Source organism: Ursus maritimus, unplaced genomic scaffold (assembly GCF_017311325.1).
Source record: "Ursus maritimus isolate PB19 unplaced genomic scaffold, ASM1731132v1 scaffold_13, whole genome shotgun sequence".
Lineage (NCBI taxonomy): Eukaryota > Metazoa > Chordata > Mammalia > Carnivora > Ursidae > Ursus > Ursus maritimus.
Window position 1 is genome coordinate 11399254 of NW_024423675.1, and position 16087 is coordinate 11415340.

The window sequence follows — 16087 nt, forward strand, 5'->3', positions numbered from 1 at the left end:
AATCTGTTGAATAATACAGTTTTCCATAGACTCAACATTTACTGAACATCTGCTACACCTCAAACACGGTGAGAGATGAGAGTTCCCATTGTCAGAGTTTTGCAGAGTAAGTACAATGACATGTTTTAATAGCTTTGAAAGACAGGAGCGGAGGCTGCTCCGAAGATACAGGCCTAACCTCAAAAGGAGAGTGGATTCGTACCAGGAAGGCTCACCTTTAAAGGGTGAGAGGCAAACTAGGTGAAGACTAGTTAGTGGTTGAGGACTGGGTTACACAGAGCCTCCCAGAGGAGCCTGAGTTTATTCCGAAAGCAGTAAGGAGTCTTGAAGGGATTTACACTGCAGAATGCCATGGTCAGAGCTGTGTTGGGAAAGCTCGTGGCAGGGGATACTGCTGGAGGCCGGGAGGCGGGGAGGGAAACCAGCCAAGCAGCCACTACAGAATTCCCGGAGGAAAGAGAAAACAGGGGCCTGCCTGCAGTGATGATGTAGCAAACAGATACAAAAAGGATTAAAGAGGAGGAATCCAAAAGATTTTTATCTCTAATTAAAATAGTTTCCTTGAACTAATCCAAGATTTGTTTTTTTCTTGGCAGTGAGCAGTTTGGGGCTTCTAAACTAATTTTTCTAGAACTACTGCTAAATAGCCTGTTCTGGACCAAGAAACAAAGAAAAAAAAAGATCAAATATTTGCTAAATGGTAAAAATCTTTAGATGAGAGAGAATATTGAGTTTCTTGCTTAATGCAGTGTATTTGTCTAGCTACACTTTTTGTTTTGCAAATATGCCCTGTAGCATAAATGGTGTTCTTCAATTTGACTACGTAAGCCCAATATTCATTTCAGGTTAGAATTTCGCTGTTTTAGACCAAACAATTACCAAATAGTGACAACAACATGATATTTAAAATAATCTTAAAGGATACATAAAATATGAGCATTGCTGACTAATACACGGATTGTGTTCAGTAAGGCTTGGGGTGTTTTTGCTCTTCATTTTTAAGACTGAACTGGACTTTAAAAATGTTAAAGTGTGTGATATAAAAAACAGGGACCTATAAAGAAATAAAAAATTAGTCTAAAATCTCATCACCCTGATAACATGTAAATTGCTGACATGTAAAATATTATATAAACAACAAAAGAAAATTGGGGTAAAACATTAGAAAACCCCAACACTGAAGAAAGGCAAAAAATGAGAAGTTTCTATCATCAAATCTAACGAACCCTCTCCCCACTGGTAAGCCCTTGTATTTTTCTGATCTCTTCCAATAAATATGTACGAAATCCCATTTTGGATTTGCACTAAAAGAATGATACTATATACACTGTTCTATACCTTGCTTTTCTCATCTAATGATGTATCTTATAGATACCTCTTTATCTGCACATAGAAATACACCCCTTTCCTTTTTATAAATGTGGCATACTATTCAACTGATTTCTCACTGAGGTAGTTCCTGTTTTCATACTGCAACATCTTGTGTGTGTGTGTGTAGGTATGTATATCTTGGCAAACTTTGCAAATATACCTTAGGGTAAATTTCACGCTTTTAAGTTTTGACATAAGCATAAAATTGTCCTTCAGAGTGTTTACATCGATTTACTACAAACGGTGTAAAAAAGTACCCATTCAGGGGCACCTGGGTGGCCCAGTTGGTTGGGCGACCTGCTCTTGGCTTGGGCTTAGGTCATGATCTCATGGGTTGTGGGATGGAGCCCTGCATCAGGCTCCGTGCTCAGCAGGGAGTCTGCTTGAGATTCTTTCCCTCTGCCCTTCCCCTCACACACACACACTCTCTCTCTCAAATAATCTTTTTTTTTTTTTTAAGTACCTATTCACTTATGTCGTAGACAGGACTGGTATCAATAAATTTCATCATTCTGAAAGCAGAAAAAGAAGAAACAAAAATAAAAACAGTATGAAACTGTTGTTTTTTATTACTGTTCATTTTTTAACTACAGAAACGTAACAAGGGAGTTGTCAATGTTTCCTTTCTGTTGGTCTGTTTCTGGACTCTATTCTGTTCCATTTATTTATCCATTATTTCTCTCATATCAATTGACCTCTGAGTCAGATGAGTTTTGTTCTAATTTTTTTAGAGTTTATGCATTGGAATGAACTGGACTGTTTGGTTGCAAATGAGAATCTATCTTCATTGTTGACCTACAAATATCATTCCCATAGCTTCAGAATATGCTTTATTATCTGGTGGGACTAGTGCCCCCTCCATCACTCTTCTTTTCCAGAATTTTCCTATTTTCATGTTTTTTCAGGTAAACTTTTCAATTAAAAAACAATAAAAAATTCTGTATTTTAACTGGGACTTCACTGCATACACAGATTAAGGAAAACTGACACCTTTACTTTATTGTGTCTTCTTAGGCAAGGGCATGGTACGATTTATCGTTTAATGATCTTTCATGTTCCTAGAGTTCCTAAAGCTATTGATTTTTATCTATTAACTTTGTGACCTGCCAACTTACTTATTGTTCCTAATAATTTTAGTCTATTCTCCTAAGAATTCTAGTACATAATCATACCGTCTGCAAATGATGATGATTTTATAGCCTCCTTTCCAAAAATTATGCTTTTTCCTTCTCATATTTCCAGCATCAACTAATGCTTCTAGAACAATGTTAAGTAACGCTGCTGTCTTGTTCCTGGTTTTAATTTAAATGTGAGCCACAAATGTGATGCACATATATAATTTTTAAAGTAAATACATTTTTTAAAAAGTCAAAAGACTGTAGTTTATAATAGTATACTTGAAAGTTGCTGAGAGTAGATCTTCAGCATTTTCAACACAAACATAAAGAAAAAAGAGTTAGTGATACGAGGTGATATATGTGTCACTTATCTCGATCTTAGTAATTATTCTACAATGTATATGTAAATGAAATAATCTGCTGTACACTTTAAATACACAATTATATTTTTTAATTATTCCTTAATGAAGTTAAAAATAAAGGTAAAAGAACAGTGATATTAATTTTAACATACTTTATTTATATTAAAAATGATCATTTCAACATGTAATCAATATAAAATTACTGAGATATTTTATTCTTTTCTTTTTTTGTATGAAGTCTGAAATCCTGTATTTGATACTTTCGGCACATCTCAGTTCAGACAAGCCATATTTCAAGTGTTCAATAGTACTTGTGACTAGTGGTTACCACATTGGACAATGCATTTCTAGTGTTTGATAACTGAATATGATGTTATCTTTTAGTTAATAATATTTGGTAGTAGATAATTACTAACAAGAAGCTTAACAAGGTATATAATTTTTTAACGGAGATGGATAACAAATGTTGATATCTATCCAGCTGCCATTTGTCAACCAATTTTATTTATCTACTGAGATGAGATAGGATTTTTCTCCTTTTGACCTAGTACTATGGTATTATAATTCTTTAATACCAAAAACAATTCTCTAATACCAAGACACCCTCGAATTCCAGGAATATGTCCTGAATGATATTGTTGTATTATATTTTAAAATAATTCTATTTACTCTATTGTATTTGTTTGCAGAAGTAATTTTGGTCTGTAGTCTTTTTATGGGCACTGGCTTCATAAAAATGTTGAAAACTTTCCTTTTTCTTTATGCCATGGAAGAGTTTAAATAATATAGGATTTATCTGTTTCTTCAACGTTTGAAAGAACCTATGAAAGCCATCTGGGCTTGACAACAGTAGGACCTTAAATATTTGTAGAATGAATTAAAAATCTGTTGCTTTAACTACAATATTAAAAGTTATATCAGGAGAATTTTTAAGCAGTTAGTGCAAGAAGGCATTAAAAATTAAATATATCCTTGTATCAGAGGATCAATAATTCACTTTTTCCAGATGATTTGTAATTTAAAAAACGCCCAGCAATTTCTGGCATTGTTCCAAACAAAAGACACCAATGTTAAAAGATGTGTATTTTGTGTGAAAACATTCTATGATACTTAATATTAAATTTTAAGCAAATATCGAAATAGAAAAAGAATAGCAAAAAGTCACTGAGACCATGACATTGACATGTGAAAAAGCACTTTTGAATTTTGATAAGAGATGACTTGTTTCAGGCCTACAAGACTATACCCATTAATCATTACATATCCAGTGTCTATTACAATGTGTTTTTATATGAGGGAAGCCTAGCATGAAGTACCATTCGATACTACAGTGAATGTAGGATGTGATGGTGGGGAGGACTCCCAAAACAGAGCTGATATATCTGCCCTCAAAACCCGCTCTACTCATAATACAATTATTTACAACTATGGAAACACTGTCACTTGATATATTTAAAAGTGGGTGGTTGTTTTTTTTTTTTCACTTTAAATAATTTGGATTATCTTAAAATAATTTGGGTAACTTTTTTTTATTTTTTGTTTCTCTTTTTAGTCACCGAGAGATCATTCAGTGTTCTCTCTCTACGCGTGGTGCTCTCTCCGCATGGTGCTCGGCTTTCCTCAGGGCTGGGTAACGTCCTCAGACTACGGATTCTGTCTCCTGGTTTCTTCCCCACGCCTCTGTGGTACTGATCAAACCCCTTATCTGTAGTGGAAGACTTCCCTCTCTGCCACCCCCTTCCCTTCAGCATAGAAACACGCTGAAATCTCTCCCAACCTGCATCACAGACAGAAACCTTCCTACTCTGCTGCTTCCTCCCCCATTCACTTGTCTTTTCTCCTTTTAGAAGTTAGAACAGGTAATTCCTATAATTCATACTCTCCCTCATTTTGATATGCCTTTTTTGAGGGCCACACAAAGGGGCGAAGTGTTAGGCAAGATGACAAAGCAGTATTCATTATTGGTGGACAGTCTTCTCCATGTTACAGCCCACAAATAGAGTATGTTAACAGAAATATTTTCCTGCTTATACTCAAAGTAAATGGTTTTTGTCTCTGCTTCTCTCACCCTCCTTCATGCCTTAACCAAATACGGCAAGGTGTTCACATTCTTCGCCTTATGTTCATGGCTCCACTAAACTGATAATCGTAAAGGATTATCAAAGATCTGCCAGCAACCAAACTGCCTGTGGGCACTTGTAATCTAGCTCCCTGCAGCAATGTGGCTGACTGTGTCCTTTCTATGTTTTCCATGTCTCTTTAGCTTCCCATTGCTTTGAAGACTCTCTCATCCTCACCTCAAGCGCCTTTTCGGACGGGTCTTCCTCTATGAGGCTCCTAGATGTTAGTATTCCCAGGATTCTGCTCTTGGCCCTTGATTCATACTCTACAGACATTCACCAGTTCATTCTATCTACCATGGTGCCCCTCACCTCTTTTAAGTAGACTCACTCAAATATAAATTCAGACCTTCCTCCTGCATTTCAAACTGAAATACTGCCTACTGTCCTCAACCAGTTGAGATGCTTTGATGAATCACAGGGACCTCAAAGTCAGTATGTCCTTCCTACCTTCCCCCACTGTTTTATGATTAATGGCATGTCCATCCACCTAGTCATTCCAACCAGAAACCTGAAAGTCTCGCTGATGTTCTGCTTCATCTAGAGATGAACATTAGTTACTTTCAATTTCGACCGCCTGAGCTCTGGAATATTTCTCCTATTCATCTTTCCAAATCTTCCAATGGCCAGGCTTCATCATTTCTTGCCTCAATTACAGCAGTAGTTTCCTAACTGGTGTCCCTGCCTCCCACCCTGACCTCCTCTTGGTCTACTCTTCATTTGCCAGAAGAATAACCTAAGACAGAAATCTCATTTTCCTATTCTCATTTTTAAAATAAATTAAATAAAACCTTCAGTGTTTCCCTACCGACTACAGAAAAAGTCCACCGTCTTTTTTTTATACCATGACACATATGAAAGACAAAATTTACATGAAGGCCAAAAACCTAGGCAATTATTCTAATTGTGGGCCAACACATGTGCAAAAATCCCTGCCTAGTATGGGTAATTCCTGGAATGTTAGCTATTCCACACCTTTCTCTCCCACTCAAAAAAGCATTAGGAAGACTACAAGAGAATACAAGAAAGTGAGTGTGAAACTATTATAGGTATATAATCTTGGATCTGCTCTAATTTTTTTATCAAAAGTTATTTATATAAAGTTTCAAGTATCTAGGACTTCCCAATTAATTTTGCTGTGTACTGAAGAAACACAGCACCCTGAGGAACACCAGCTGAAGGGAGAAAATGCAGATCTCTCAGTAAAACCCACAAGCCCTCTCTGAGGCAGGCCGTGCACTGCCAATGCTCGGACATCCCAATCACTGTCGTCTACACGAATAGCGTGCTGTGGAGTTAGGCACAGAGGCAGGTCTGAGCCCCCATCCAGTTTCATCTCTTACAGCCTCTGCCATCAAATCCTCTTCCAGGCACCCCAAAAGACTAGAGTTCCCAAACAGGTCACTTGGTTTCATTAGCTCTCACCTCTGTACATTCTCTTCCCTCTGCCTGAAGTTCCCCTCAGTTATTCATCTGAACGCTCTGAATTTAAATCTCTATTTTGTAGTTTCAGGATATGGGTAGGAATCAAAGAAGTGATTTCGTTTCCTCCTGATGAACTGCTCCCACTGTTGCGAGGACAGATGCTCCTTGAAGCCCTGGGGATCAACCCTGGCAGGATCCTATGCTCCTCTTTCCCCAACCCAACTCTTCCTTCATCTTCCCTCAGTCCTCCCGACTAAGAGCCAGAGGGTCTCGTCCAGTCTGTGAAGCTTTCTTTCTATAACACCAGATGTGGCCCGGATGACCTGGGTAGAATCCTGGTCTCATGGCTTACTAACTAAATTACCGTGGATCCTTAACTTCATTTTTTTGTGGCAACTTTAGCTACTTCGCAAGGATATATAACAGCATTTTAACTGTAAAATGTTGTACAGGCATTGTGGTGACTGTTAGGCTTTCAAGAGGCCACGCTACTGTTCTATGCAAGGTAAGCTACTTGTGTTATGACAATGAAACCTGAAATACCTACCAGTTTGGAAGGGGATAGTCTAAACTGCCCAAAATTTGTGTTTATAGATTTTTCTTAGAAAGATCTGGTTCTATTATTTTTAACCACACACAGCAGTTGTCAGCGAGGGGCTGATGCCTGGTGGTGTGCTTCTGGCATCTGCTGCCCGGAAGCCAGGGATGCTGAACAGACTGCAGAAACGCCCCTGCAGAGACACACCGGAAACACAGCTTTCGGCAAAGGCACCCTCCCCCTGCCTAGACCAAAAATTATAACTAGTCAGCAGAATATAAAAGAGAGTTAGTGGAGAAGCATAAATGACACTTGGAGAAACTGTGGGCTTATCAAGTAGGTAAGCATCCCTCTCACAGTCTTATTAATACTCTAATGCAAGAAAAAAGTGGTAAGATTACTTCACATAATTTTGTCTAGTTTCTTCAAAATCGAAATACAGGTGACCCTTGAATAACAGCAAGGGTTAAGTGAATCATCCCTCCCCACAGTTGAAAATCCATGTATAACTTCTGACTCCCCAAAAGTCAACTACTAAGAGCCTGCTGACTGACAAGCCTTACAGCTAACATAGTCGAGTAACACATTTTGTATATTTTATGTATTATGTACTATATTCTTATGATGACATAAGCTAGAGAAGAGAAAATGTTAAGAAAATCCTACGGAAAATGCATTTACAGTACTACACTGTAAAAAAAAATCTATGTAAGTGGACGCGCACAGTTTAAACCCATGTTGTTCAAAGGTTAACTATATATAATACATGAGATTATGTACACTTCACTGATGCTTCTTTTTCTCTGATACCTAGCGAAATAAACATTAATAACTAAACATTTAAAAAGTATAGTGTTATGTCCAATACTGCTACTGGTTATCTTTGGCTTACCTCATAAGGCAGTTTATCAAAATATCCATTATTTGGCCCTTCCCTGAGGGCAGTACTGCTAAACTTTTTGTTAAGACTGTCCATTCCACAACCATCCTTTTCTTCATAGCCATCATCTTCTAGATCATTCATGTCAATAAGTGAAGTCTTGAGCGAAAGCACTGGCTTGTCCTTTGTACCATGTAACACGACTGCATCTAATTCAGTGTAATAATCCAGAAGAGAACTATTTACTTCCAGCCGTATGAGGTTTGTGGGAAAATTTATCTGCTTAATACAAGGTTTAAATTGGCGAGCCTGGGAAGCATTCACCTTCGTCGGTCTCTCTGACCAAAGAATCTCCCATCTGCCAAAGAAAGAAACTTACCTATAATACACTTCAGAATGAGATTTACTGTTACCTTAAGGTTATGACCCCACGCCCAATATGTTACAGTGTGACACACAAAGGTATTAAATAAGGCGAACAGAATCAAACACGAGTATTGTTGCCAGTACATAAAAAAATAAATAAATATACTAAATGTCTTTTACCTTGAAATATTTGTACTACTTACATTATTTTTATAATTTCCTAGAAAGTCCTTTCTGGCAAACTTCACGTTGGTCAGTTAGAAACTGGCATAGCTAGAGCTACGAGGAGCACCATTCAGTTGTACAGAAAAAGGAAACCCAAAGTCAGATTAAGGCGCACAGAGGAATAAAGTTCTGCGGTGCGCGTGTCCTAAACCAGCTGCGGAAACCACACTGTGCATCCTGTCGCACCAGCATCTCCTTTTCCAGCCTTTCCATTTCTGTTACTGGCGTCACACAAACTCAAAACTTTAGTTATCTCTGATTTTCTTTTACCCAGTCATTAAGTTTCATCAAATTTTTCATGAAATTGTCGCTTTTATATGCTCTTCCTCTAAATTCCCATTATTCTCCTCTTTTAGTCATCTGTGTATGTTCCGTATCTAGCAAGTACCTAACACATACCAGGAAAATATCATTTTCTCTTATTCCTCCAAAATGAACCCCACTTTCCAGCCAGATTAGTCACTACCTTCCAGATAATAAACTTATTTCCACCTTTGTGGCTTTGCTTATGATGTCTCCCCACAACAAAATGCCCAACCTGCAATTATCTGCCCATCTATTCTTCAAGGTCCAACTCACATGCCATCTCTTCATATAGATCTCCTGATAAAACTATTTTCCAAAATTATTTAAAGATTCTCCACAATATAGCATCATTAGATACACAATATTCTCACATATGTATTATAAGTAACCATTTCTAATATTGTTTCCAAATATATCAGAGAAAATTAGAAGCACACACAAAAAATACTTCAATAAACACCTTCCCATTTCTAATTACTTTAGTTAGCAGAATTTTTTTTTTAAAGATTTTATTTATTTATTCGACAGAGAGAGAGAGACAGCCAGCGAGAGAGGGAACACAAGCAAGGGGAGTGGGAGAGGAAGAAGCAGGCTCATAGCGGAGGAGCCTGATGGGGGGCTCGATCCCAGAACGCCGGGATCAAGCCCTGAGCCGAAGGCAGATGTTTAACGACTGCGCCACCCAGGTGCCCCTAGTTAGCAGAACTTTTTAAATACAGGTTTTATGTCAAAGACTAAGTATTTTTAAGCCTCGTAATACATACTACAAACTGCTTTCAAAGACGCTTATGCCAACAGCATATAAGAATGACTACTGAGGGTCGCCTGCGTGTGGCGCAGTCAGTTAAGCCTCTGACTCTTGATTTCGGCTCAGGTCATGCTCTTAGGGTCATGAGATTGAGCCCCGTGTCCAGCTCCACACTCAGCATGGAGTCTGCCTGAGATATTCTCTCTCCCTCTCCCTCTGCTCCTTCCCCACCACCTGCAGCATGTGCACATGCTCTCTCTCTAAAACAATACATAATTTTTTTAAAAAAAGAATGACTACCAAAAGTTTGATTTATTTTTAAAAATAATCTGTAATTTCATGGTAAGCCATAGCTCTGTAGGGCATAATTCATAATTTACTGATTACTAATCACATTTAAAATGTTTTCATAAATGTACAAATCATATGAGGTTTTTTCCTAATATACTGTCAGTTCATTTTCTTGGCCCAGTGACCTATTAAGTAAAAACTGATTACAGCAAGGCATTTAGGAAACTGAAATAGACAGAAGAGTGTGAGTCAAAACTACAGAAGTCATCAACATGCAGGCACCCTAATGGTCTTTAGGCCAAGATGGCAGAAAGAAGGGCATAGAGCACCAACTTGGAAGCATACAGCAGAAGTTCACGGGGATTACAGTAAACGTATCGCTAATCATTATAGTAGGAACTTTTGCAGTTACTAGAACCTTTATAATCACCTCATATTTGCTACTTTTGCTGATTCTCTCCTGAAAACTAGGAATAAAACCAGCAAATATAAAGAGCCTGTGAATAATATATCTGGAGACAACGCAAAAGTAAGAATGGAGAGATCAGTACCACTCTCTGATCAACCTTGGGAGACTAGGGAAGAGTTCTAACGAGTAGAGCAAGTTGTGGCAGGTTCAAAGAGTAAAGGAAAGCAGGCTGGGCATCTTGCTTTTCCAGTGACAAGGCAGTAAAGCCCACCTGGAGTGCCAGGCTAGACCTAAGTACCCTTAGGGCTTAACTGCAAAAATCTTGAGGGTTCCTAACAACAGAATTGATTTGAACACTCTAATGTAAACCTATGCAGTTAAACAGAGCTAGCCATACAAGTACAAGGAACTGAAGTATGAATCATTTAAAATTTATGATGAAAAAATCATAAAAATATGAATCATGTTGGTGAGAAAATGCATTCCTAATTTTGGACAGTATATTTCCAAGAATCATGAGGCAAATGGTTTTACTATTTGTAAATAGTAAACTCTTACTGTTTGTTGCCACAGTAAAATGCCATCAGATAGTGTTAGAAGATTGTCTCGTGTCTAGGAAACAAGGACCTCGCAGGACCCTGTGAAATAACGGCCCGTACTGAGTCGCAACACATGTGGTCTAACCCCGTCTATTTTATAATTTAGTTTCAGTGAGGAGTTTTTATGAGGCTTAACAGAAACACTGAAAATGTGACATAGAAATCACCTCTGCCGGATCCTTTGTAATAAATAAATACACAACACATGTTCTTCATGTATGGCTTGAACTGCATTATAATGCAAATTCCATTATACATTTACAAGCATAAGCTTAAAGAAAAGCATTGGCTAGGGCAGAAGTATTCTATTTTAGTAAGGTATTAATCCAGTTAATTAAGTTAGATGATGCTTTAAACTGATTTCCTTAACCTTTCTGGTATATTTAAACATATCAGGATTAATGCTATTTTAGCAACATTTTTGCTTCTTCTATGCAGCATGAATATTCTATATTCACTTACGCATATATCTTAAGTTGTAAATATGATGGTATACTTAAAGAACATCAATATTATCAGTTTTTAGAAATATTTAAAAATATGTCTAAATATATAAAACTTTCATGTACCTAAATTAGTTATTTATATTTTACTTTTTCTTGATGACCTAAAAAGTAAAAAAATTTAAAAAAGAAAAGTTATTTTATAGGTCTGTGGCCACCTGAATTAAACATTAACTGTAAAATCAATACAAATTGATCCCGAGGTGTCTGCATTAAAGTGAACTTTTATTTAAAATTTCCTAATAGAACTAGAATATATTATTTCAAAGTTAGAAAGAGAAAGGTATCTATTTTATCCAACAACAGAATATGTCAATATTATTTTACTCTGGAAAGCTAAAGCCAGAATCTTAAAGCCTAGTCAGTGAAAACAAGCAAGTAAATACAAACAAATGTACATATGCACACATGTGGGTGTACACACACACACACACACACATACACACACACACATACACATTCCTTTCTGTGAGACAGCCCCAACTCTTAATCTTCTTGACCCAGGACAGTGTTAAGGAGATTAAACTGCTTTAAGTCATGCCCTCTGTAGTCTGTACATTTACCTGTTTACTGTATGTGCTCACACACTGTATATGTGTATAGGACAAATCTGACAAGCTCCAATGTCCTATGTAAGCATTTTAAATCTACAGTATCACATATGCAAAATGCAGCTTGGAATTTTGGTATGGTAACCAACAGCACTCTCTACATCAGCCCCCTTATTTCCCTTTCTGTTGACTGCACTGAATGCCTACTATGTGTGCAGTTCTTAGAGAAACAAACCACTCCCTCTCTGTGATATTGATCTGCTGCTTCCCCATTGAGAAAGTCTCTCCAGGGCTCCCCAGTAGCAACTGGTAAACAGAGAGAGATGTTCACCAATGGAAACCTGAGAAAGCAAGTTTTCCGGCATATTTAGGTTGGAAACCTGGCTCATGGATGCAAAAAACTTCCCTATAACCCAAATTTCTCCTGGTTAGTAACCATATCTAGTAGCCAGCACAAAGAAAGTTCTCTTGCCAACACTGTTCCATTACATCAGCTGAAAGTAAAGGGCTAGAAGAGGAACACTAACAAGAATAAAAGGCAAGCATTTTGACAGTACACCTACTCCCTGCCTCCCAGCCCATCTCTAATTGGAACTACCTAGCATCTGCTTTAACAAAATCATGCTTCTTATCCTACAAAGTCAGGACCAGGCTATGACCAATTTGTGAAACTGGTACTTAAGCAACTTCCTTTGGCAGCAAATTCTCTCTGCGACAGCCACTGTCTTTCTCCCTGCTTAAGTTCAGTATTATATAAGTGCTTTTAATGCTCAGAAAAATCCATACCACTAAATTTTATCCCCAAATAACTCTATTCCAATCAGTTTCTTTAATATGATCTCAATTTGTTCATTTCTTTCTCCTCTTTTCCTGTCTCTTTCTTCCAATGTATAACCCTGTGCAGCCTATTTTCTGACTCCTACACAAGCATCCATTGAGATCTTATCCTCGGGGCCAGGACACTGGATACTACCTGTTTTCTTTTCTCTGAATCGGGCACTAGGCAAGAAGTCAGAAGACTCTGAGATCTTATAGAACTACCCGTAACTTGCTTACTTCACTTACTGAACAAAAAAATGTAACCAGACAAAATGGGGAAAGATTGTTTTTAAATTTTGAATGTTCTGGGACTACAAGTCCATTTCCTGCAAACAAATTCCTGAGCCGCTCCAAACACTCTCTTGCTTGCTAACTCTTAAGGTGGTCATAAAACCTGTGCTCAATTAAAATAATAGGCAGTACAGCCCAGGGTTCCCAAACAAAAGCACGTGATGGAGATTTCCATGACTAAATGTAAAAAATAAGGAATGTACTGGTATATATAAAAATATGCACACACATACATGTAAAATTGCCAACCATTCTTTAAGATTCTGATCATGCCAATTTTCTAGTATAAACTGAGGTTTCTTTTATGAAGCGATGGTGATGATAAATGATGTTAGTATTTCATGGGTTTATCTTTTTTAGGTGTACTCATTTAGCAAAGTAAATAATTTGACAACCTAAATCAGTTCTCTAATGTTTATTATCATTATTATTATGTTTACTATTTTATGGTAGCCAACGTTCCCTACCTGTACTCCACTTAGACCTCCTGGTCAGTTCTGTGGGCCCAGTCTCCACACCTCCTTGCTTTACTGCTAAGGGCTTCTCCCTGTAGCCTTCTTCGGAGAACTACTTGGCCTCCTAGAGCCTCTTCACCCAGAGGGTGGCATGTGCCTGGAAGATTTCCATTCCCTTCCCACTCCCCTAGTCTACAGTCCAAGACAGACGGCTGCAGGAAAGTAAGAGCCCAGCTCCCTAGCAACTTTTCCTCCAGGCTGACTGGGACTTCTTAGGAAAGTGCATCCTTGCCTGATTTCCCTTCCTACGGTGCTCTCCCCACTCTCATACTGGTTCCCCCAGGAGCCCTTCCATGGCAGATCATTTGCATAACAACAGTCTTCTCAAGGTCTGCTTCTGGGACACTGGATCCAAGGGCCCCGTGATTCCCAAAGTCTGGAAACCACTAGTCTAGACCTTAAGAATGGCACTTCCATGCTTGTGGCCCTTTGTTAGCTTGTTCTCTACACTTGAACCTTTTTCACTTCTTTAAACACCAAGACCTCACCTCATGACTTCACCTTTGCAATGTGCTGTTCTCGCTCCACCTTTCCTATACAAACTAAAGCTTCACTCAACTTTTGGGTCTCAGTTAAGTCACTCCCTCTGGGAAGACCTCTCTGAGCCCCACAGACTAGATTTGCCCTCTACCAGCACATGTTCCCTATGATCTCATGGTCTTCTTCTAGGCTAGCCTGTGACACTCAAAGAACAAGAGCTATGTTTGTCTGGTTCTTTGTTTTGTTCCCAGCAGTGAACTGGCGGAGAAGGTGTTCAATGTTTCCGACCATTTAAAGAAATTCACCAAAATGCTAACAGTTACTGAATCTGGGGAGAGTAGTGGGGTTTTGTTTTTTCTGTGTATTTTCTTTCTTGATATTTTATGAGTTTTGTTTTTTGTTTTTTGTTTTTAATAATGATTTTTTATTATATTATGTTAGTCACCATACAGTACATCCCCGGTTTTCGATGTAAGGCTCGATGATTCATTAGTTGTGTATAACACCCAGTGCACCATGCAATATGTGCCCTCCTTACTACCCATCACCGGTCTATCCCATTCCCCCACCCCCCTCCCCTCTGTAGCCCTCAGTTTGTTTCTCATAGTCCATAGTCTCTCATGTTTGATTCCCCCTTCTGATTACCCCCCCTTTCTTTATCCCTTTCTTCCCCTACTGATCATTCTAGTTCTTATGTTCCATAGATGAGAGAAATCATATGATAGTTGTCTTTCTCTGCTTGACTTATTTCACTTAGCATTATCTCCTTATGAGGAGTTTTTTAAAACAATGAAACATCTACTGATTTCATAATCAGTAAAATTTAAAAGGTCCTTTTTTATCCTGCAATAATATATATTGGCTACATTCTTTTTCTCTTAAAATTTAATGGTATTTTCTGTGGAATAAAGCTAAATATCAGTTAAGCAAATTAGAGATACATTTGTAAATAAAGTTGTCACTTTAATCACAACCATACACTATAACTCTCGGCTAGGAACCCAAGAGCATTTATATTCGAAGTCAGTTACGCAGACATTATGGTTTAGATTAAAGATATTACATGTTTCATAGATCTCATTCCCAAATTTGTCTAGCTTTTTAGGGGAAAAAAGTGCATAACTTTGTAGGAAAGAGACAAAGAATGACAAATCCAATAAAAACAATTCTCACATAAGAAAGGATCCTGCCTAAAGTACTTTTTCTCTCAGAAAACAAAACAAATCTGTACATTAAAGGATGCTGGTTTTTTGTTTTTTTTAAAAATAGATTCATTAATAATATTATTCACGATGATTTATCAAGGTCATTCTGAAAAGAACAAATAAAGACTATTCCAGCAGTCTCCAGCCTGAGTTGAGCTGTACTCTACACTTGTTTCCTGACGGCGGGGAGGTGTTCCCTTAGAGTTGAGGGGACAAGGGCCTTCAAGGAAGCAGTGTGTCAGGTGGTAATTGATCCTTGTCCCCACTCCTCCTCCAGTGGCAGCTGGGGACTGACAGTTTAACAGGTGCCCACAAACTGCTCTGGGGTGAGAATAAGCTCAAAAGGGCAGGGCTTTTTGTCTGGTTTGTTCACTGTTCACTGCTGTATCCCCAATACCCAAATCCATGCTTAGTACATTGAAGACACACATATATTTAATGAATGAATTAATCAGCAAAGTGATAGAAAGATCACTGGTATCAACAAGTAATAGAAAAATGAGCAAATAATATGATCAGATAGTTCAAGGAGAAGGAAACATAAATGGCTCTTAAACATAAAAGCATATTCAACCTCAGAGATAATGAAAGTATTTTAACTTAAGGTTTACATAAGATAATATTTTCACCTACCAAAATGACAAAAATGTTAAAATTTATTAACACACCCTGTAGGTGAGGCTTGGACAAAACATGTATGCATATACACAGGAATATAAATAGGCAGAGCCTCTTTGAAGAGAAATTTGGCACTATACGTATCAAAATTGAGAATGCACAGACCCCTTGGCCTGGCAATTCTTTTGGGATCTTAACCCACAGACATACCTGCATCTATGTAAACTGATTAATGACAAAGTTATTCATTGCATTAATGTTCATAATAGCAAAAGTATGGAAAAACTAAGTACCCATCAAAAGGTGATTGGTTAAGAAATAAGTTGGGATACGTATACACTGTGCAT

The 16087-nt window shown here is 37.8% G+C and overlaps 1 protein-coding gene across 2 annotated transcripts in view; it reads right to left on the reverse strand.

Annotated features, from left to right (window-relative positions):
* Positions 1 to 16087, reverse strand: part of FBXL4 (F-box and leucine rich repeat protein 4) — an 85164-nt gene that overhangs the window by 51205 nt on the left and 17872 nt on the right. For both annotated transcript variants that reach the window (XM_008705013.2, XM_008705014.2), the window contains one exon: positions 7827 to 8172. In XM_008705013.2, the coding sequence (XP_008703235.2) occupies positions 7827 to 8172 (346 nt within the window). The remainder of the gene's footprint in view (positions 1 to 7826; positions 8173 to 16087) is intronic.